Below are 22,479 nucleotides of genomic sequence, written 5' to 3'. Positions count from 1 at the left end.
GTCTCACTTCTGCGCAGTTTGAGTGGCCTCGTCGGATACTGGTGTTCTATGCAACGGTGTTGAGTGGGAGACCACAAAGGCCTCACTGCGAGTGTCAGGCCAGTGCCTGCATGTCAGGGCCCGTTTCCCTCTTTCTTATAAGTGTCCAAGGGCTGCTGTTGAGTGTCAGACAGTCCAGAAATAAACAAGAGCATTTCTCTTGGCTGTTGGAAAGTCCCCTCTTCCTCCCCACTGGTTCTGGGTCTGTGTGGGGATAGCCACTGAACCAAATAGTGGAGGCCAAGGTAGAGAAATGATGTTTCTAGAAGTCAGACAGCTCAGAAACATCCTCATTTACCCAAGAATTAATTACCATCTCAGCACATGCCCAGACATATCTATTTCAAGTGGTGATGGTGTATCTTTTGTCTCTGTATGACAGGATCATCTGGTCCTCGCCATTGCCCAGGTCTGTTGAACAGTCCACCAGGTTCTGTTTCAAGGTTTTTCTCTAAATACAACTGCATGGTTTTAGGAAAGTCTTTTAACCAGATCCCAGCATCCTCTGGGCTGGAATACAGCACCCTGTATTCTGTTACCATCCCAGCTATACTGTAATGAATTTGTTTATCATCAGTCTGCCTGGTTAGACTGGCTCCTGCATGTTTGTATCCCTGGAACTTAATTTTAACAAAGGACTTGGCGCAGACTAGGCTCTCTATAAATATTAGATGGATTTAAAATGGAGATTTAATTCCTGGCTTGACTTCGTCTCACAAAACATTTATTGAGTCTGTACTATGAGCCAGGAGGACATTATGATAAATTAGTTAGTCCTTCCCTTCCGGGAATTAGTATGAAGTTCTGATAGATTTAAGGAAAAGAAGACTAGCTGGCCATTTATTTAGGATCAAGCTTTACATGTGTATGGGGACAGAATTCCAGAGAGCAGTTTCCAGGCTGTCGACCTGATGTGGAAAGGTGCTGGCTTGGTTATTAGATGGCCATCAGCTGTAATCAGATGGCCATCCGCTATGGCAGAGAAGCGGACTGCAGATTGCGGCTAGCAAGTGCAATTAGCAAGCGGATTGTGGATTGCGGATGATGTGTTGATCCTACTTCCTGGGTCTTGCCTCGCTGCCAGCGAGACTGGGGTGCAGGAAGACCCCTTGTTGGGGTACTGGTGGATGTTTGCTTTTGTGTCTCACCAGCCGCCAGCGAGAATATAGTGGTATGACTCCCCTATCTATGGCTCAGTTGTTCCTTTTTGGCCTCACCATATCCTGCATTGTTGTGTGGGGAGCGGGACTGGAGATACTGCATTACAATCTGAATTGTTAGGGACATTTTACAGGTACAACTGATACCCTAATGGGTTAAGTAACTTTGCCGAAGTCTGGGGGGCAGAGCAGAGATTGTAGCTTGAACAGTCTGACTCCAGTAACACTTGTCTAACTATTAGATTGAAAGGTGCAATGTAAATTCACAGTTCTGTCATTAATCAAAGTGGAAGTTCTGGATCCAAGTTATCAAAATTGTGGCCCTCCTTTTAAAGCAGAATAAGTTAACGTGCCTAACGTGGGGGAAATATATGTTCTTTATCAGGCAGTGAGGATTGGGGAACAGAGGTGCATTCGTTTTCTGTTAAAGCAGAAACGAATTTCAGTTTGACTCCAGACCCGAATGAACTTCATTCTGTCAATATCATTTAATGGGAGCCCACGGTGCCCCAAACAGGTGTTGCCTGCCACTTCCTCTGTTCCTCCCATCCTGGAGGAGGGAGGGGAGGAGAGGAAAGAGAAGGCAAAGCGGATGCGTGGAGTGGGCAGGTGCGGCTCCCCCGCTCCTCCTCCGCAGCCCCGTGGGCGCGCCGGCCACGCCCCTCCACCTCGCCCTTGCCCTCAAACCCACTTTAAACTCCCGCCCCCTCTTCACGACGACCAATGCTGGGCCGGGGAGCGCACCGGAGGCTGCGGATTGGCCGGAGCCGCCGTTGCCGAGGTGACGGGTGGGCCCCGCGGGGTCCAGGAGCTGGGTGGGGGCGAGAGGTGCCCGGCGGTTTCCGCCCTGGCCCGCGCCCATCGGCGGCGGCAGGGGGCGGCTCCCGCGTGTCCTCTGGCCCCGCGTGCCCTCCGCGGGCCTCCTGCGCTGGGCGCACCGCCCTCCGCCTCCGTCACCGCCCCCAGGACGTGCGGCCGCCGGCTCGCGGCGCCTCTTCCCCGGCTGGCGGCGCGATGGGCTGCGGGAACTCCACCGCCAGCAGCGCGGGCGCGGGCCGAGGTGAGGGCGACGGGCGGCCAGGGGCGCGGGGCGCCACGCGGGGAGAGCGGGGCGGTCTGCGGGCGGGGAGGACGGGGGTAGGGGCCCGGGGAGGCAGGGCGCGCAGCCGCCTCTCCTTGTCCGCATTTTCCGGACTGGAGCAGTTCGCCCGCTTTTGAGACGACCGAAAGCAGGGCATTTCCCCGAGCGGGGGCGGTCACGCCTGGACCGGGAGAGCCTGCGGGGCGATCCCGCGGAGGGAGCGCGGGAGGACGGGCGGCGGGTCTGCCCTGGCGGGGCACCCTCCTGGGGAAGAGTTGCTCCCAGTTGCGGCCCCCGTCCGTGCCCCCGGCTCCCACGCTGGGTCCCCCAGGCCTCGTTCCCACGTCCTCGGAACCCAGACGCTGCCCCCGGAAAGTGCCGCCCAACAAGTCAGGAGTTTTTTGGTGGTGGTGCTGGGAGGATGCGAGCGGAATTGAGAACTGCACACAGGGCTCTAAAAATTCACCTGAGTCGGTCTTGATGCTTAAGACCCGCTGGGCTGTTTTTAGGATTTCTTTGAGAGGCTGCAGTATGTAGGAAGCTTTAAATATGTGTCACAGAGTTTTAATGCTAGCAGTGATCTCTTCCTATATGTTTCATTAAGAAATAAAAGCATATTGAAACTTTTTTTTTTTTTTTTTTACATCACTTCATTTTGTTGATGGGCTGGTGAAGTCTTCTAGATTCCCCGAGTCAGTCAGGCTTTGTATCAAGTGGCTTGTTCCAAAATTCAACCCTTTTCTTTAACCAACCCCAGTGTCTCCCAGTTTAAGAGTCTGGATCTGTTTTGAATGTCTGTTGACCTAATTTGGTGTCCATGAGGATAAAGAACTTGTATCTCCTCCAACTGAGATCAATCAAATGCTACATCATATCCCAACCAGCAAATGTAAACAGTCGCTTGATGCTGCAGTATTTCCTAGGCCAGCGAGATGCCCTGTCAATGACTTTGTGACCTTGGGCCTGTCACTTCCCTCAACCCAGACCTTGGTGGAAGATGCAGTTTTAAAATTCAAGCCTTATTTGTTTATTTATTTTAAAGTTTATTTTGATGTTCACATAATGGGATCACATATGGAAATCTGCTCAGTTAATTGGCCAAGAATGACTCTCTGACTCCCTTGTCTCATCCCAGGCAGGAGAGTTTTTCCTCTTTGGCTCTCCGTGATCACACATGGAGTATTTTAAGAGAAGGCTCTAAAATACTTGGGATTCTAGTCCTAGAGCTGCGACTGAACCCAGGCAATGATTCATTGAAAACTTTATCCCTTACAGATAATCTTCATCATCTTGAATTAAATTCCCATCCTTATGACATGCAGAGAGCCACCGGGGAACAAATCTTTTCTGTTCATGTAACAGTGACAAGGTTAGTTAGCACCTTCTGCTGAAGAGGGCAAGAACAGTATTCTCACCTGAGAATGGCCAGAGAGCTCTGTGTAGAAACCTGAAACAATGTCAAGGCTACATCCTACACCATGAATTACATCTTTCAATCTAACATGCCCTGGGACCCTATGCCATCCACTGGGTGTATACCCTACTTTAAAAAAGGTTAAGGACAATTATCCATAGTAAAAAAAAAAAAAAGAAAAAAAATCATAGAAAGGATTTGTAACAGATTTCCTTTAAAGTGGAGCTAGTTTAGTTCGTTTACATTTTTATTTATTAATGAACTGCTTGCCAGGTTTGAAGATAGAGGGAGGAGTCCCATTTTACTAAAATCAGAATGATGATAAGGTAGCTCTGAGATGGTAATGTAAGAAAAGGGGAAAATGTGATTCTCCTTACAAATATTTGGTTGATTTTTTTCCCCCTAGGAGCACATCTCTTATTACATCAAGGGAGGTATCGTTATATTGAAAAAAACCACTCATGTCTTTTTGATGAGTAGCCTCACTTTTGTTTATGAAGGACAGCTCATGCAAGAGCATGTTGTTCTCTCCTCTAGCTTGCTCTTTGCTAAAAATTACTGTGTTCAGAGAAGAGCAAGATAGTGCAGACTGTAAAACATTAGGAAAAGAAAACATCACGAACAGGGAGTTACTGCATCACCTCTTTGAGGGATCTGCCCTTGGCTTTGAGAAGTCATTCCTCAAACATTTTCCTGCTGGTGAATCCAATTGGCTAGCTCTGGGATTTGGTCATTGTGCTTTTGAAATTTTCTGTGAGCTGGTGGTAGGACGTCGGGTTCAGCAAGGGAATGCATCAGGATGAGAGATGTAAGGTTAAGGAAAATAAATTAGAGTGCAGAGGTACTTAAATCTCTTTCCATTGTGAACTTTGATTTCAGCATCAAATACGCTCTTGACCAAGCTTTGAACCCAAGCACAATGAAATGCATTGGACACATGTTCCCGTGGTCCAGGCACGTACCATGCGCAGCTTTTGAAATGTCTCCGGAGTCATACAATTTAATAGCCATGCTTAAGCTTTTCAAAAAAAAAAAAAAAAGAAAGATATGGTGGGAAAGGTGCTGAACTTGAGCCTGGAGAGAGAGAGAGGCTGAAGCTTGACTTCAGCACTGTGCTGATTGTGTTACTATGGGTATTTCATTTCACTGTTTTCCATTGCAGCTTGAACGCAAAATTACAGTAATTTTTATATAATATAATAGTACTGTAATTATTATACAGTAGTGACCATCCTCGCTCAGGGGAATATTATTACCCTGTTGAAATTGAAATGTTTTTCCCTGAATATTTTTCTATAAGAACATGGCAAATCCACTTTTAAAGGATGCATTAGCACTTTATAATAATGCCTCCGAACCTGAAATCTCCATTATAAGCCCTGTTTTACTCTGAGTGATTTGGGTAAAACCAGATGACTGTTTCTTCTTTCCCTGAACTATCTGGACAACTGCCTTTCTTGGCTTTTGTCTGTTGGAACTGGTTAATATGACACATTGGTATTTAGTAATGTACTTGAGTACATTTGATTCTGTATGTCAACATGTTGGAAAACTGATATGCAGTAAAATGGTCAAATAGCCAGAAGGAATCAGTCTCTAGATCACTCAGGTTAAATTTCCTTTACAGAAGATTTCTAGCCATAAACTTAAACAACCCCCACCCCATGTGCAGAGCACTGTACTCTACTAAGAATTGAGGGCAAGGGTCAGGGCAGCCAGGAATGGATGGTTGTAGAGTGAAACTTTCTTGCCCTTGAGAAATTGATAGTCTAGAGAGGAAGATTAACTATTTGAGAACAATTGCAAAGCACAGGATAATAGACTACACATGAACATCCACATACCCAAGAGATGTTAAAAAACATAGTTTAATCAGAGAAAGCTTCAGGGAGGAGTTGAACCATCAGTTTAAATGGGATCATGAGAACCACTTCAATTATACAAGAGCTCTCTCCATTTTAATGTTGTACTAATATCCCTCTCCATGTAGGAATTTGATTTTTCCCAACTGAGAACTATAGTGGGAGGAATTCTTGTATTTTCCATTCAGTGAAGATTTAGTACATTTTTCCTGTGTAGTCTAGAGTCTAGTCCCTAAACTATAAAGAAACATCTGGATTAAATAATACATTTTTTAAAGAGTTAGATTTAACTCTAAGGCAGGTAGCTTTTGTTCTCTCTGTCTCACCCTCACCTCTCTGTCTCAGCAATCAGATTCTCTAGCCCTTTGTTTTCCTTTGGACATATTCCCTGACTAGGCAGAGAAATGAGCAAGCCTGCGTTTCAGCTACTGATCTACAATAGATCAGTCATTCCCTCTATTCAGTCATACATATAGATTGTTAAGTGAGTCTGTGATGTAAATTGTTAAGTGAGTCTTAAAACTTTGAATGATTCCGTTATATCTTCAATAGTCTATTTCATTGCAGGCTAAGGCTGTAGCAGTTGTTTACAGCAGTAAAGTTATTTCAGAAGTATTCTGTTCACAATAGTTGAATTGGTTAGGTGTAGTTGTTCTACCAGAGGTATGTCGCTGGCAACTATCTGACCCTGACTTTGTGGGCAGTTTATTATCAGAATGCTTCTACCATAGTTCTTCTGCTATTTATATAACAATAGTCTCAGGAGGAGGGGTTTAATAATTATCCTATGTTATCAGTATACCCAGTGAGTTAATATAATTGTTTTGGGTCTAATTATTTAGATTAGTTATCTCCTCATCTTCAGTTAGATAATTATCATTTCTCTTCTTTTGATGTAGCTGTATGGCTCAGCCTTAATACATCTATAACTACTTTGGTAGTATTGAAATGCTGCCACTGTGGTTAGCATTAGTCCAGGCCTAATAGGGGGGGAAATGCTGTAAAATTTTGTTGATACCATCAAGAAGTCATTTGTGATTTCCAGTCAAGATGGTGGAGTAAATGCTATGATTGCCTCCTCTCACGACCACATCATAATTACAACTAAACTATAGAACAACCATCATTGAGAATCGCCTGAAGTCTAGCTGAACTGATGTCCTATAACTAAGGACATACAGAAGAAGCCATGTGGAAACTGTTAGGAGGGACAGAGATGGGGAAGGGCTAGTCCCATACCTGTGTCTGGCAGTTGAAAACCAGGAAGGATATCTTGGCTGTGGAGGTTCTGCCTTAGGAGCGAGGGATCCCAGCTCCACACCAGCCTCCCAGCCCAGGTTTCCAATGCCTGGAAGAGAAGTGCCCATGACTTTTGGCTGTGAAAACCAGTGGAGATTGTGGCTGAGTGAGATGGAGGGTGGCTGCAGTCCCAGGTGATACTCTTAAAGGGCCCCCACACGGACTTCCTTACTCACTTTCTCTGAGCTCCACTTTTGGGGCAGCAGTTTGAAACGTGCCAGGGACATAGGGGGAGGAACTGAATTGTCTGGTTTCATGGCAAGGACTGGAGGGGCAGCTTTCTCCCTACAAGGGACAGACGTACAACACCTGGCTCAGGTGACCAGGGAGACTGCACCACTGAGTTCCAAAGGATACCTACTACATAAGGCTACTCTACTAAGACTGGGAGACACAGCAGCTCTACTTAATACATAGAAACAAAGACAGGGAGGCAGCCAAAATAGGGAGACAAAGAAACATGTCCCAAGTGAAACAACAAGAAAAAACTCTGGAAAAAGAACTAAACAAAATGGAGACAAGCAATCTACCAGATGCAGAGTTCCGAACACTGGTTGTGAGGATGCTCAATGATCTCAGGGACAACTTCAACAGTGAGATAGGAAACATAATAATGGAGATAGAAAATGTAAAAAAGAACAAGTCAGAGATGAAGAATACAATAACTGAAATAATATTAGAGGGAATCAACAGTAGATTAGATGAAGCAGAGGATCGAGAAGAAGAAGAAGAGAGAAAGCAAGGAATTGAAAACCTATTTGAAGAAATAATGATGGAAAACTTTCCTAACCTGCCAAAGGAAAGAGATATACAAGCCCAGGAAGTGCAGAGAGTTCCTAAACAAGCTGAATCCAAAGAGGCCCACACCAAGTCACATCGTAACTATAATACTAAAGGTTAAAGACAAAGAGAGAATCTTAAAAGCAGGAAAAGAACAATAGTTACCTACAAGGGAGCTCCCATAAGACTGTCAGCTGATTTCTTAACAGAATCTTTGTAGGCCAGAAGAGATTGGCAGAAAATATTCAAAGTGATAAAAAGCAAGGACCTACAACCAAGATTACCCAGCAAAGCTATCATTTGGAATCATAGGACAGATAAAGAGCTTCTCAGACAAGAAAAAGCTAAAGGAGTTTATCACCACCAATCCAGTATTACAAGAAATGTTAAAGGGACTCCCCTAAGAAGAAGATGAAGAAAAATAAAGATAAAAAATATGAGTAATAAAGTGGCAATAGCTATATATCTATCAGCATTTACTTTCAATGTAAGTGGATTAAATGTTCTAATCCAAAGACATAGGATGGGTGGATGGATAAAAAAACAAGACTCTTACACGTTCTTCCTACAAGAGACTCACTTCAGATTGAAAGACACATAGACTGAAAGTAAAGGGATAGACAAAGATATAGGATGGGTGGATGGATAAAAAAACAAGACTCTTACACGTTCTTCCTACAAGAGACTCACTTCAGATTGAAAGACACATAGACTGAAAGTAAAGGGATAGACAAAGATATTTCATGAAAATGGGAACAAACAAAAATCTGGGATAGCAATACTTGTATCAGACAAAATAGACTTTAAAACAAAGGCTCTAACAAGAGACAAGGACCCCCTTCTGGGTATTTATCTGAAGAAACTCAAAATAGTATTTCGAAGGGACATGTACATCCATATGTTCATTACAGCATTATTTACAACAGCCAAGATATGGAGGCAACCTGGGTTTCCATCAGTGCATAAAAGGGTAAAGAAGACATGGTACACATACTGTATTTGCCATGTATAATGTGCACTTTTCTGCCCAAATTTGTGAGGGAAAAATAAGGATGTGCATTATATACGGATAGTACTGTATACTATCATATCTATATAAATGTTTTTAATCCTTTTATTCATGCTTATGAGTTAAAAGTGTAACTCTAGAAATCAATAATGAAAACCATATGCAAAATAATACCCTGGAATACGATAATAGGTTTTATTGAACTTAAGATGAACTCGAAACGATGAAGAGTTCTTGACCTTCTGTGATGCGTTAAGTATCGTAACTTTGTTACTGGTACATGAAATTTCTTGTACCTTGTATCTGTTCTTGTGTTTTGTAATTATTTGTTACATAAAATTTCTTATACCATAATATGTTAAAAAATAAAGACTAAAATCCCTTTATAATACAAAAAACAAGTATCTTAATGTAAACAAATAAAAATGTGAATTAAAAAATTAAAAGATATTTTCCCCTGAAAGTTTGGGCCAAAAACGTGGGCGCACATTATATGTGGCAAAATATGGTATACAATGGAATATTTCTCAGCCATAAAAAGGAATGAAATCCTGCCATCTGCAATAACATGGATGGACCTAGAGGGTAGCTGAGTGCAGTAAGTCATACAGAGAAAGACAAATGTCATATGATTTCACTTATATATGCAATCTGAAGAACAAAATAAATGAACAAACAAAGCAGACACAAACTCATAGATACAGAGAACATTTTGAGGGTTGCCAGATGGGAGGAGAAATGGGAGGATGGGTGAAAAAGGGGAAGGGATTAAGAAGTACAAATTGGTAGTTACAAAATAGTCCTGGGGAAGTAAAGTATAGCATAGGGAATATAGTCAATAATACTGTAATAATTATGTATGGTGTCAGATGGGTACTCGACTTATAGAGGTGATCACCTCATAAGTTATATAAATGTCTAATCAGTATGTTGTATGCCAGAAACTAATATAATGTATGTCAACTGCAATTGAAAGTTTAAAAAAATTATTTAAAAAAAAGAAGTCATTTGTATCTTGTGCTACCGTGTTGCCCCGAAAATAAGACCTAGCCATACAATCAGCTCTAATGCGTCTTTTGGAGCAAAAATTAATATAAGATCTGGTGTTATATTATTATATTAACCTGGCCTTAAAGTAAAATAAGACTGGGTCTTTATAATACAATGTAATACAATATAATACAATATGATACAATATAATACAACATAATATAACATAATATAATATAACATAACATAACATAACATAATATAATGTAATATATAATATAATAAAATAAAGACCCGGTGTTATATTATAGTAAAATAAGACTGGGCCTTATATTAATTTTGCTCCAAAACATGCATTAGAGCTGATTGTCCAGCTAGGTCTTATTTTCGGGGAAACATAGTCCTTAGCTCACTTAGGCCCCAGCCTCACCATCCTTCTTTCTGTTCTGTAAACATGCTGAGCTCACTTTTGTATTCTCTCTATTTGAAACACTCTCTGCTGGAGAGGTGATATTTTGTTTGTTTATTTATTGTCTGTTTTGTTCCCCTTCCCCAAATGTAGGTCTTATAGGAGCCTCATGCATCTCGTTTATAACTGTATCCTCAGCCTCTAGACCAATATCCAAACTTTCAGTGGGATTTTTTGGTCCTCAAGTTTTTTTCTTTTGTTGTTGTTGAATGGATGAGGATATTTGGGAAACAAAGATGATACAAAATTAAGTCGTAAATTGTGTGGTCACACTGTAACTGATCTAGCAATTGAGAGAAGGAAACAAAGCCACAAGCAGTCAGGAAAGCCTGCTTGGAAGAAGTGAGATTTAATTTAACTTTGAAAAATAGCTAAGATTTGAATAAGCAGGAAATGGAAGGAGGCCATTTTTAGTACTGTATGAAATCATAACGGGCAGATATGGACGTGGTGCATTTGAGGGCAGTGAGAATGGCCTGACTGACTCTAGGGTTTCATTTTGGTGACAGGGTGTTGGGAAGGAGGTAAGAATGGTTATGCGGAGGAGCCAGGAGGATGGAGAGGCAGGAAAGCCTCAGAGTTGAGAGTGGGCTCTGGAGCCCAAAGGCCCCAGTTCAAATCTCATTTTTGTCATTTGTTAGCTGCATGACCTCAGGCAACTTGCTTAAACAGTCTATACCTTAGTTGCCTGTAAAATGGGAAAGAGTAACTGAGTTAATGTACGCGAAGTGCTTAGAACAGTGCCTCGTATATGGTAAGAACTCAATATACTACTTATTATTAATATGGGGAAAGACATTCATTAACTGGTGTAGAAGGAAAGAGTGAGCATATAGGGCGACATAAAGTTAAAGCTGCTGTCCGGAATCAGCGACATGAAGAGTGCCTGGAATGGTGGAGGTGTGGATGTCAGAGACCCCTGGGAGACATCCAGGCTGAGGATGGGCTGTATGTGAGGAGGAAGGAGGCGGGGCAAGTGAAAACAAACTGTTAAAGCCTGGGTAACTGGAAGAGATGCTGCTACGTCTAAAGGGAAGGTAGGAAGATGCAGGTGATCAGGGGGTTCCATGTTTGAGGTACTGCTCAGGCGTCACCCCAGGTGTGATAGAAGCAGGCCATGTACCTTTCCCAACTCCCCAGCATTGACCTTGCAACCACGTGAACAGTTCCTAAAGGTGACCGAAGTTAATTATTCAGTTCTGCCACAAACTGCTTATGGCTCAGTATAGACATGCCTTAGATTATAGCAGATAAATGGCAGTGCGTTACTTTGGGTCTGTACTTATGTGGCTCCCTTTATTTTAATTTGTACCTACCTAAGGTGTAGCTATTCAACAAGGAACACTGGTAAGCGAAGAGATTTTCTGTAAGAGCTTCCACGTTCATTCACGTAATTTTATACTTCTAAGACATATTGACCTGAATTTTTTTCTCCTTTATGGAAGAAATGACTGTGTCTTTATTGACTTCTTGAAAACTAAAAATTGCTTTGGTTGAACTGAAGAGCTGTTGTTCTGCTTCTTTGGGCCAAAGTGAGACTGTGACATAGTTTTAGAATTCTTGTGGGTCAGAGGAGACACAGCAAGCTGTCAAAATCAAAGAGAATTTTGTTTATTTTCCTGTAGTTTTGCTTACACAGTTCTCAGAGGGACTTTTTAATAAAGCAAATAGAGAGTAAAACATTCCTGCATGTTTTTATTATTTCCCATAAGAGCCATAATCATTTACTTTTCTGATTAGTATGCTGAGAGAGGAGTGATTTGTAAATGTTTAGTACTTTCTAGAAACTCTTTATATATATAATTGTATTTTTTGATGTGTGTGTTTTTAAATTTGTTTAAATTATCACCACTCAGTCTGAAGAAAGAAATACGATTTAATATGTAATTTAGCAATTCATTTACTTGTGTGAATATTTCCAGTATATTATATAAACCTCTATAAGTTGCTATGGAATAGTGATGAAAAAGGCATTAATAGACTATTTTTTTAGTCTATTAAATGTAAACATGTATGTGCTCTTTCTTTAAAATGGTGGATAATTTTTTATATTAGAATTTGGTATTTGTGAGGAACTCATAACAATAAACATGAACCTGAAAAATATTAAAAACATCCTGGGAAGTATGACTCACTCGTCTGAACTTATAAGACTGGTTAGAGTGCAAAGGAACATCTGTCTGTAGGAACCCAGATGTTATATATATCTACTTAAAATTACTCACCTGATGTAGTAACTTGCAGCTGTCTTGTTTTATCATTCATTAGGAATAAAATTTTGTCTGTTTTTGGGAAATGTATGATACGTTATATAAAATTTAATTTTCCCCCAAGTATTAAGTTTGCTCTATATTTGTTTTCAAAAGAGCATTCCTATTTTGTAGAGGTGGGGTGGACAGAGTTAAGAGGATGGTGGATGGTGACCTCCAAAAAGTTATGTCCAGGTCCTAACCCCTGGGATGTGTGAATGTTATTCTATTTGGGAAAAGGGCCTTTGCAGATGTAATTAAGGTAAGAATTTGCAAATGAGATCATCTTCGATTATCTACCCTAAATCCAATGATACGCATTCTTATAAGAAACAGAAGAGAAGGCAGAGATACAGAGAGGAGAAGGTGTGGACGGTATGGAGAGTGCAGTGGTACCTGGCAAAGAACACCAAGGAATGCTGACTGCCACCAGGTGCTACGGCAGGCATGGATGGGTTCTCCTAGGACCTGTGGAGGGAGTGTGCCCCAGCTGGCACCTTAATGTGGACTTCTGGCCTCCAGAAATCCTAGGACACGTGTATCTGTTGTTTTAAGCCACCTCGTTTGTGATCATTTGTGATAGCAGCCATAGGAAACTAATGCAGAAGGTTTTTCTGCAGTTGTTCGGGAATGGGGCCAAATTAGTAAATAAGAAAATATAGTTGAACAACTCCATACCTGGAGTGTAAATAATTATTTTAGACTAAATACAGCACAGTTCAATTTTGGTTTGATTCATTGAGCAGTTGAAGGCTGTTCATAGGATACCACATTTGTATAACACATGTTATAAAACATGAAGAATATCTGAGTTATTTATTTCCTCCTGATACCATCCAGTTGTCCAATTCTTTGACATCAAATGGGCCTCCTGCAGCTAAGATGAGTTCTGATACTACACTGAGTTAGTGTCAGTCGCTACTGGTTTAGGGGTTCAGGTCCCCCAAGATGCCCCACTTCAGACACCAGTTGCAAGCATTGGGTCCCAAGGTTCTTTGCATTTCTGTCCTTCTTGGCTACAAATTTGGCGGTTCCCACAGCCCCCTTCCTCAGACTTGATCATTTTCTATGGCTCACAGAACTGCAGGAGCTCTGTTTCCATGGAGTTGGGGGTGCACCACCCTCCTGGCACATAGATGTGTCTCCCAACTCGGAAGCTCTTTGAACCCCGTCGTTTTAAGGATTTTATGGCGTTTCATTAGGCAGGTGTGGTTGATGAAATCATTAGCCATTGGCGATTAACTCAGTCTCCAGCCCCTCTCTCCTCCCTGGAAGTTGGGGAGTGGGGCTGAAAGTTCCAAGCTTCTAATCAAGGGTTGGCTTTTCTGGTGACAGACCCCCATCTGAAAGCTATCTAGGGTCCCTCCAAGATCAGCTCATTAAAGGAAAAAGGCTTCTATCACGGGTATCATTTAGGAAATTCCAAGAGTTTTAGAAGAGCTGTGCCAGGACCGTGGGGCAAAACCCAACTGTCTTTGCATGATTCCAGTCAGCTTGAGTGTTTGAAACGCTTGAATACATTGGATTTGCATGTATTTTTATGTAACTGAGGCTTTCGGACTCATGAATAAAATATTAAAATCTTTTGAAATGTGTAAAGTAAAAGGTGTACACAATCACTGTGAAATGAAGTGATCCGGTGAACAACCAACAATGTTTCAGTGTTAAAGAAACAGTTACTTTCAGAAGGAACTGTTCTTCCTTTCATATCCTAACCATTTACAATTATTTTTTGTAGATGGAACAGCAGATGATACTTTTCTGAAAGCATACCTCCCTCCCGCCCTCCCACCCCGCACCTAATTTTTAGGAAGGTGTATAAAATTGTAATAATCATTCGCACATTTGGAAAATCGTCATTAAATCTTTCCACCCACAAAAATTCTAACAGTCTGTATATTTTCTGGTGCTTTATTCCACAAGAAACATCGTTTCCTTCCCTCGTCTCTATTTCTCCTAAGGCCATTAGATTAATGCACCAAGGCTTAAACAGGAAAGAGTCGTTCTGGCAAGAAATGAAGTGTTGCTAACCCCAGGCCTGGAAAGAAGTAGACACACCACTATAAATATTTGTTTAATAAATGACAAATCACATGAACCACAAACACAATTTAATACAAATAGGATTTTGGCACTATCTGAATAGTTCTAGTCAAAGTATTTTTTGTGTGTGCATAAATTAGAGATCTCCATCTGGTTAATTATAATCAATATGTAGGTGAAGTGTGATTAAAATGTCGCAGTGAAGGTAATGATAATTTTTCTTCTATTTATAACTTTATGATTTTATACTTTTGCAGAAAATTGAGATATTTCACATTTTACATACCTAGATATTTTGATGGTTTTGCAGCGAGTTTCCAACCATGACATTTTTTTTTCTTTTTATTCTGAGAATTTGTGTGTTGGGGAGACATGTTCTACCTGCCCTGGTGATAAACTCATTATTAATACCGCATTACCTTGCTTTGAAGATGCATATTTTCTTCTTTTTTAAAAAAATGGTGCCAAGTGAAATAAGTCAGGCAGAGAAAGACAAATAGCAGAGAAAGGCAAATATCGTATGGTTTCAATTATATGTGGAATCTAAAAACAAAACAAAACAGACTCATAGAAACAGAGACTAAAAGGATGGTTACAGAATGGAGGGGGTGGAGGGATGGGTGCAAAGGGGAATAGAGTCAATAATATTGTGATGAGTTTGCACTGTGACAGATGAATCCTCGAATTAGTGCAGTGATCACATTGTAAGGTATAAAAATGTCGACTATTGTACACCTGAAACTAATATCACCAATATGAGATTGTATACCAACCATACTTACATACTTAAAAAAAAGAAATTTAAAAAATGTATTAAAAAAAGAAAAATAAATAGACAAAATGGCGCTCATACTATAATCAAGTATATACTTGTATACTGATGTAGGGGTTCTGACTTCTTTGCCCTCCCCTTTGCTATTATTAAATAGATGGTGCTCTTTAAACGAGGGACATTTGAGAACAAAGAAATTATCTCTTGACTGCCTTTCAGAAGGTAACACCAGGCATCTGCCCTGGGCCTGCTGGGATGTTAGATGGTGAACCCAACTGGGAAAACATCCTATGGGTGCCGGGAGCTGGTGCAATCAAGGTGAAGTGGATGGAGGGCTCCTAATGACTGATTAAAATTAGGTAGTGCTTAGACAACATGGTGCTGGTTCTAAACTAATTTCACACTCATTAGTGTGCTTTGTCTTCTCAGCTGCCTTTATCGGCCCAGTACTAGAAATGGAAGCAAAGTGATTTCTTGACTGTTAGACAAATAGCGGAACAAGGACTTTCCTCGGGTCTTCTGCCTTCCAGTTTCATGGTGTTCTCTCCCTCCCACCCTGCTGATCATCCCCGAGATGGAGTGGGATGGCTTCTGTCTGCTCTGCTTTCCTCTGTGGACTGTACTAGATGGCCCTCCACCTCTAATGGGCTCAAGGGCCACATTATAATGTCCTCTTTCTTTGTAAGACTTCACAGAATCAGTTTCTGACACGTCTGCTTCTCCCCTCCCCTGACCACAAGAAAACACTCAAACATTCCCTATCCTTTTCCATGAAAATAAAAATGAGAGAATGAGGGCATTATTTTCACTCTAGAGTTCCTTCCAGATTCTCACGTTTGTTTTGATTCTGAAATAAAACGTTCATTTTCATGGCACCAATCCTTTGTTTATTTTTTTTCCTATCAGAATACTCCACGGTTGGCAGTGTTTCTCATGTTAAAACTTTTTTTTTGTTTTAATTTTAGGGAATTTTTTTTTTGGTTTTATGATCCCAGATTCCAAAGCAGTTTTATTTATATAATTTAAATGGTGGCTGTGGCAGAGCAGTAGTACTCTTCTCTGAAGAAAGGAGTTAACGTTTGTTACAAAATTCAGGCTTGGTCAAAGCCTTGAAAGTATTTGTTTGGGACAGAGGAGTATAATCTTGATTATCTTTATGCTCTGCTTTGAATTTGCAGTCATTCGGATCCTAAATTTATGTCACTGGGGCATAGTGCTTACGACTTTGACAATAACTTTTCTTACGTGCTTACTTTGTAGCCCATCTTCCTTTATTTTCACAGCTCTGTGACTTGTGCAGAAGTTATCTTGATTTCCATTTCATAGATCTGGAAATGGAGATATTAAGTTAAATGTGACTGTTAATACTAACAACTTAGCTATTTTTATGTGCCAGACTTTGTGTTGTGTTTACACATTAATTTTTTTTATTATTATTTGTTTTTTATTATCTTCACAGTAACCTTTGAGAAAGGGACTCTTAGTACCCTCATTTGACACACGAGGAAAGTGAGGTTTTAAGAGGTTAAAGGACATTTAATGCCATGTAGATAGTAAAGTTGGAAACAAGTTGTATGACGCTAGATAAGGATATTAGGGGGAGGAAGTGTGGAGATGCAACCTTGTTGTGGGCAGAAAATCTGCAATCGGGGATGGGAATGGGGTCCAAAAGAGAGGGGTTGTTTCTGGCATGTGGGTGGGGAGCAGAAATGAGAGGGTTCAGTAACAAATACAGGCAGATTTTTAATGTATGTAACTCCTTTTGGAGCTAGGCTGGTGTCCTTGACACTTCCCTAATTCATTTAGGATATCACTTCCATTTTGTTTTATGGCTTTGCTTTTCTTTTTGACTAGTGCAGAGTGTGATATAACAATGCCACCAGCTTAGAAGGGGTGCAGCTTAGAAAATATTTCTCAAATCTGTCCGTTTCTTTATGTGTAAAAGGAGGAGATTGGATTAGGTGATCTGTAAAATCCCTTTCAGAACCAACTCTCTGTAATTTATAGGAATTGTTAAAAGTGGGCAGAATAAATTCTAAATTTAAGATTTGAATTTTATGATTGTCTTGCCCTCCTTTTTCTTTTTTTGAAATAATCATTTAAAAAAACATATTCTCAACTTGTCTCTTCTGGAATATTATTTTAGCTGGGTATTGAATTAAAATTTCTGTTATCAATGCTATCACTAATGCAAACCTCTCTCTCTCTCTTTTTTGTTTTAGGACCTACAGGAGCAGCTAAAGATGTGTAAGTCATTAATATTATGATTTTAAACTCTTTCTGAGGAAGACACTGTTTTTCACGATTATGACCTTTAGCTACACGTATGTATTGCTGAAAAGACAAGGAAATACTTTCTGTACTATGCACGAATCAAGATTATCATTTGGTGTATGACTAAAGTGCTCTTTGAAGAATGGTATTATTTTGTCACTTTTCATTTTAGCCTTTCAGTTGCCCTAGCCCTTTAACTCAGAACTTGAAGAAAGGGAAATGTTCGTGTTTCCAACTTCTACAGAGATGTCTTCTAGTTAAAAGCAAGTGACTACGGGAGAATGAAGCTCATATCTCCTGTGACTGTGCAGTGCCTTGCAATTGGCCAGTGGGGAGATGCTGGAGCTAAGAATTTACCAAATGCACAGTCAGTCATTTTAAAGTTGATACTTCGCTATTTGAATGAATGTATGTATGACCATGTGGTGTAGCCGGTCAGTATTGAGTTGATCTTTAGACCATAGGACATTTAATACCGGGGCCTCTCTCTATGAAAGCTTTCTGGAGCTCAGGAACTCAGGCTCCACGTGCCCCTTCCCTGCGTCCTCCTACCTCTAATCTAGGTACAGCAAGGACTTTGCAGTAGTTGACTATTTAAGAGTGTTTGTGGTTACTCCATGGAGGGTGGGATCAACTCCTGCCCCACTCTTACCCCAAACTGGTTTGGTGTCAAGATAGATGGTGCCACACCCCCCCGCCCCCAAGAGAGTATGAAGATATTTATTACTCACGTAATGACGCTTTTGGGAATGAGTAGAGAAGGCACCCAAACCGGTCCCTCATCTTAAGTGAAGGAAGGGGTGAGTGACTGGTTTTTATTGGGGTTGGGGAGTGGGACTGGTATGAGGGCTCCTGCGTCAGAGGTGGCATGGTTTGATCTTCCCCGCCATCATGAAGAAGGGGTTCCCCAGCTTTCTTATCAGTTTGCACAGATGTGGGGCAAAAGGAGAGCGGTGAGACTTGAAGGCTGTCAGTGGTTATGAATAAAAAATAGAGTCACACTTTTTTTTTTTTTTTTTTTTTTACAAAGGAACTCAGAGAAGATTTCAGTGGGGTTGTAAAGCCTTTGGGGAATTAAATGTGCATTTTAGATGGAACTTTCGGTACAAAAGAAGCAGGGTAGATTGCTTCAAACTCCTGGTTGCGGTGTTTCAATTTATTACGAAAACATTTAGCCACGATGAGTTCAGCATCCTTACCTTATTCCTAGTACTGCAGTGTCTCGGTTCCTCTGTTAGCCTCTCCTTTGTTGCCAGAATGTTCTACAAGCATTCTCCTGCTCTTTTAGGACCTTTGCTCAAAAACTTTCAATTAGAGAGGCCAGAGGGCTCAGTTGGTTAGAGTGCGAGCTCTGAACAACAGGGTTGCTGGATCGATTCCCACATGGGCCAGTGAGCTGCGTCCTCCACAACTAGATTGAAGGACAGTGACGTGGAGCTGATGGGTCCTGGAGAAACACACTGTTCCCCAATACTCCCCGATAAAAAAAGTTAAAAAAACAAAACGAAACTTTCAATTAGTCTCCATTGTCCACTGGACTGAGTCCAGAATCCTTTGGGAATAGGAAGGCCATTTATGTTTTAGCCTTTAGCTGACCGACTCCACATGAGGTGGAAGGAAACACTGCACCAGGGAGGGAGCAAGGTCAGGGACTGAGAGGTGAGCCTACTCCTGCTCAGCGGGATAACTCCCAGGCGCCCGGACTGACTCCTGCTTCCTGTCTTGGTTCCTTGTTTTGTACTATTCCCTCTGCCACGATTGGCCTTTGCCCCAATTCTGTTTGTAAAAAATTTATCTATTTTTCGGGGCTTACAAGTCTTATTCTTTGGGAGAAGAATTTCCTGGATCTCTTAACTGGATATAGTGTCTTTCTCTTCTGAACCTTTTATAGCAGTTTGGACCATCTTATGATACATCACATTGGGCTTACATTGTAGTCATTTATCTCCTTGTCTTGTGCCCCTTGGAAATGGAGGGAAGTGAAATGTCTTCCCTATTTCAGTGTCCCCTGTAATTATTAGTAGTAACATGCTGTGAACATGGTATTTAATGAATCGGTGTTGAATGCATTCCATCATTTCTCTTCAAGGAGAAGGAAAGGAAAGGAAAATCTGAGGATTTTGGCAGTTTCAAACTTGAGCCAAGGGAAGGGATGGCTGATAATCAAGAGAGGTCAAAAGGGCTAAAGGGAGAAGAGAAGCCATTGGATGGGCTGTGATGGCCAGTGGTCACCTGGAGGGACTGTAGTTTCAGTTGATTCGTGTAAGTAATACCTGAGTCAGAGTGGAAATGAGCGAGGTGCAAGGAAATGTGCTTGGTCTTTTGTTTAATGTCTGGCAGCAAAGGATGGAAAGATGCTGGTAGCTGAAAGAAGCAGCAAATGTTTAAAATATAGTGGGGGTGCCAAAAAAATGTATACACGTGACTTGTTTTCATCTTTTGTTATCGGTACATATTGAGTATTGCAATTTTAATCCAGTTTTTTCCTTTCTTAAAATGTGTATACATTTTTTTGCACCTTCTGTATATTTCTGTTGTAAAAGAATGCCAAAAAAATTTGGAAAGTACAGAAAACTGTTTTTTTTCAAAGAAGAATCAGCTACTACCCTACCACCAGACACAACCATCAATATTTTACACCATTTTCTTCCATTTCTTTCTGATTACTTCTGCGTGATTGTATGTATGGTTTTGCATATTGAAATCTGTTTCTCTTTTCATTTAATTTTGTGAAGGAGCTAGAGGTGTGTTTATAGGCTAACGGGTAGGAACCAGTAGAGTAAGAAAAGCTGAGGGTGGTTTGGGGAAGGGGTTATCTGTGGTGAGGGAAAAAAATAATTGATGGAAATAGATCCTAGAACAAGCGACAAGAATGAAAGACTTAGAAGGTTAACCTTAGAAACTTGAGCTAAGGAGGAAGGCATGGGTGAAGAGCTGTAGAAATTTAATTACCTTGAGGCAGAGTCACATGCAGGGAGTGAGCCTGTTTTTTCTCTCTCTCCCTCTGTCTCTTTGCAATTACATGCAGAGCAAAATAGAAGTGAATTCAACGTGATGACATTTGGCTGCTTTCACAGACCTGTAAAAATCAGCCATGCTTTTTTTTTTCTTTTCGAATTTCAGCAAATGATCGTCGCTATTTGGCACACATAGGTTGTGTTGGGATATTTTTGGTTGGAAATGGCAGAGGCCCAGCGTAAACTGGCCTAAACAAACAAACAAAAAGGAATTTATCGGCATGTGTAAGGAAAAAGCTCCCGGGGTTGGCCTTAGTCACAGCTGGGTCCAGGTGATCCCGTGACAGGAAGAAACTCTTTCATCTCTGCCTTCCTGTTTTTGGCTCCATTCTTAGGCAGCTTTCCCCAAGTGGTGATAGAGATGGTCAGTTTATACCTTATCAGCTTAATATTTCCTGTGGAAAAACAGGCTTCTCTTTGCCTGTGGTTTGATTAAAAGTCCTAGGGCTAAGCTCTCCCTGGCCAGGACAGGGGGTCATGTGCCTCTCTCCGAATTAGTCCTTCGAATGGCCCAGGGGAACGTGAGCTTCTCATTGGCCAGGCCTAGGTCATGTGTCCACTGCTGGAGCCAATCAGTGCCATTATCTTCACCTGACCATATGGCCAAAAAGTGGGAGAGTGGTAGTTCCCACACCAAAAAAAATCGGGATACTGTTACCAGAATGGGGGGCAATTATACCTGGGCAGGCAGAAACAAAGCATATTCTCCATGTAGGTCAATTTTCATGTTATTTCAAAACAATTTCTTTTCGTTTAAAATTTTAAGCAATATTTGTAAGAACATTTTAAGTGTGTTTCAAATAAGGAACAGTATTAAACAAATTGACTCAACTTTAATAGATCCTAGCCACTCAATTTAAGCTAGATACTTCAAATACTTGTTTCACTTAAAACTTGTAAAGTGACATTTCATTAAGCCCCCTTTCTTGACAAAGCAGTTTTATTGTTGCAGAAGGTGGCAACTCTAGAGAAAAAAAAATATCTTGAAATGAGATAATATAAAACATGCTGAAGCTCTGTCTTTTTAAAAAAAAATGAAGTTATGGATTTCTAATCTTGAGTTTCCTTGGAATCCTTTATTAATTTCCTGTGTCTCAAGCACCTGTATCAGCTGAGCCCTTTCTGTTCCTTGCTACAAACCTGAGGATGTCTGATGGACTCAGATGTGCTCTATGAAGGAGGCAGACAGGGTGAGCGGGGTGAGGCAGACGTAGCATTGTAAAAGCATGCATTTTGGAAGCAGAGAGACCTGCATTTAAACTTCCTGCTGTCATTTACTAGCAGTGTGATATTGTGTCCTTAGTGTTCTTATCTGTAAAATTGGGATAATAGTAACTGCAGGGCAACCATCTTCATCATTATCATCGTCATTCTCAGTTAGTAGTTCCTCTTGATTGCGGACTGCATGCCATGTAGAGATTTCTAGCCCTTGAAGTTCAAGTACGTGACCTCATTCCGTACCGTGGACAGTGTGATGGAGACAGTAATGCTCCTTACATCGCCTTACAAGTGAGGTGGTGAGGCATAGAGCAGTTAAGTCACTGCTCCAAGGCTTTGATGATCATGGGTACTATAGAGTCAGCATTCTAAGCTAATGATCAGCGCTATGCTATGCTGCCCCTTGGAAAATGGTATAGAATTATTTGGTGGTTTAAGCATTGTTGAAAAGATTTGGCAGAGCCTCTGTCATGAATACCTGATGGCAGAATACCCAGTGCATTGGAGGTCTTGCTCTGGTTAGAAATCACACAGGCCTATTGGTTGCCCATTAATATATGGTTCGATTTTCCGCGTAGGATCCCAGGGGAATAGGAGCAGGAAGACAGAGCAGATGGGTGGGTTCATCCTGGGATAGAGACGGAGAGGGGGTGACCAGCTAGTGTTGCTAAAATGCTGGACTGCAAGGCACGTAGGTGTTAGAGAGAGGGAGGAGGGACACTGGTGGGGGCTGGTGAACGGGGAAACCGGGACGGTGAATGGTGCAGCCGCAAAGCAGCCTTCTTGGGAGTGGGAACTTTGGA

At 41.3% G+C, this 22,479-nt stretch overlaps 1 protein-coding gene across 1 annotated transcript in view; it reads left to right on the top strand.

The window, feature by feature from the left end:
- The first annotated feature begins 1,953 nt into the window (after nucleotides 1–1,953).
- LOC308502326 (overexpressed in colon carcinoma 1 protein) overlaps nucleotides 1,954–22,479 on the top strand; it is a 37,150-nt gene continuing 16,624 nt past the window's right edge. Inside the window, exons 1-2 of the mRNA XM_081059951.1 lie at nucleotides 1,954–2,259; nucleotides 17,390–17,414. Coding sequence (XP_080916077.1) covers nucleotides 2,214–2,259; nucleotides 17,390–17,414 — 71 coding nt within the window. The 5' untranslated portion in view covers nucleotides 1,954–2,213. The remainder of the gene's footprint in view (nucleotides 2,260–17,389; nucleotides 17,415–22,479) is intronic.

Source organism: Rhinolophus hipposideros, assembly GCF_964194185.1.
Source record: "Rhinolophus hipposideros genome assembly, chromosome: 9".
Taxonomy (NCBI): domain Eukaryota; kingdom Metazoa; phylum Chordata; class Mammalia; order Chiroptera; family Rhinolophidae; genus Rhinolophus; species Rhinolophus hipposideros.
This window is presented reverse-complemented; position numbering and strand designations above follow the sequence as displayed.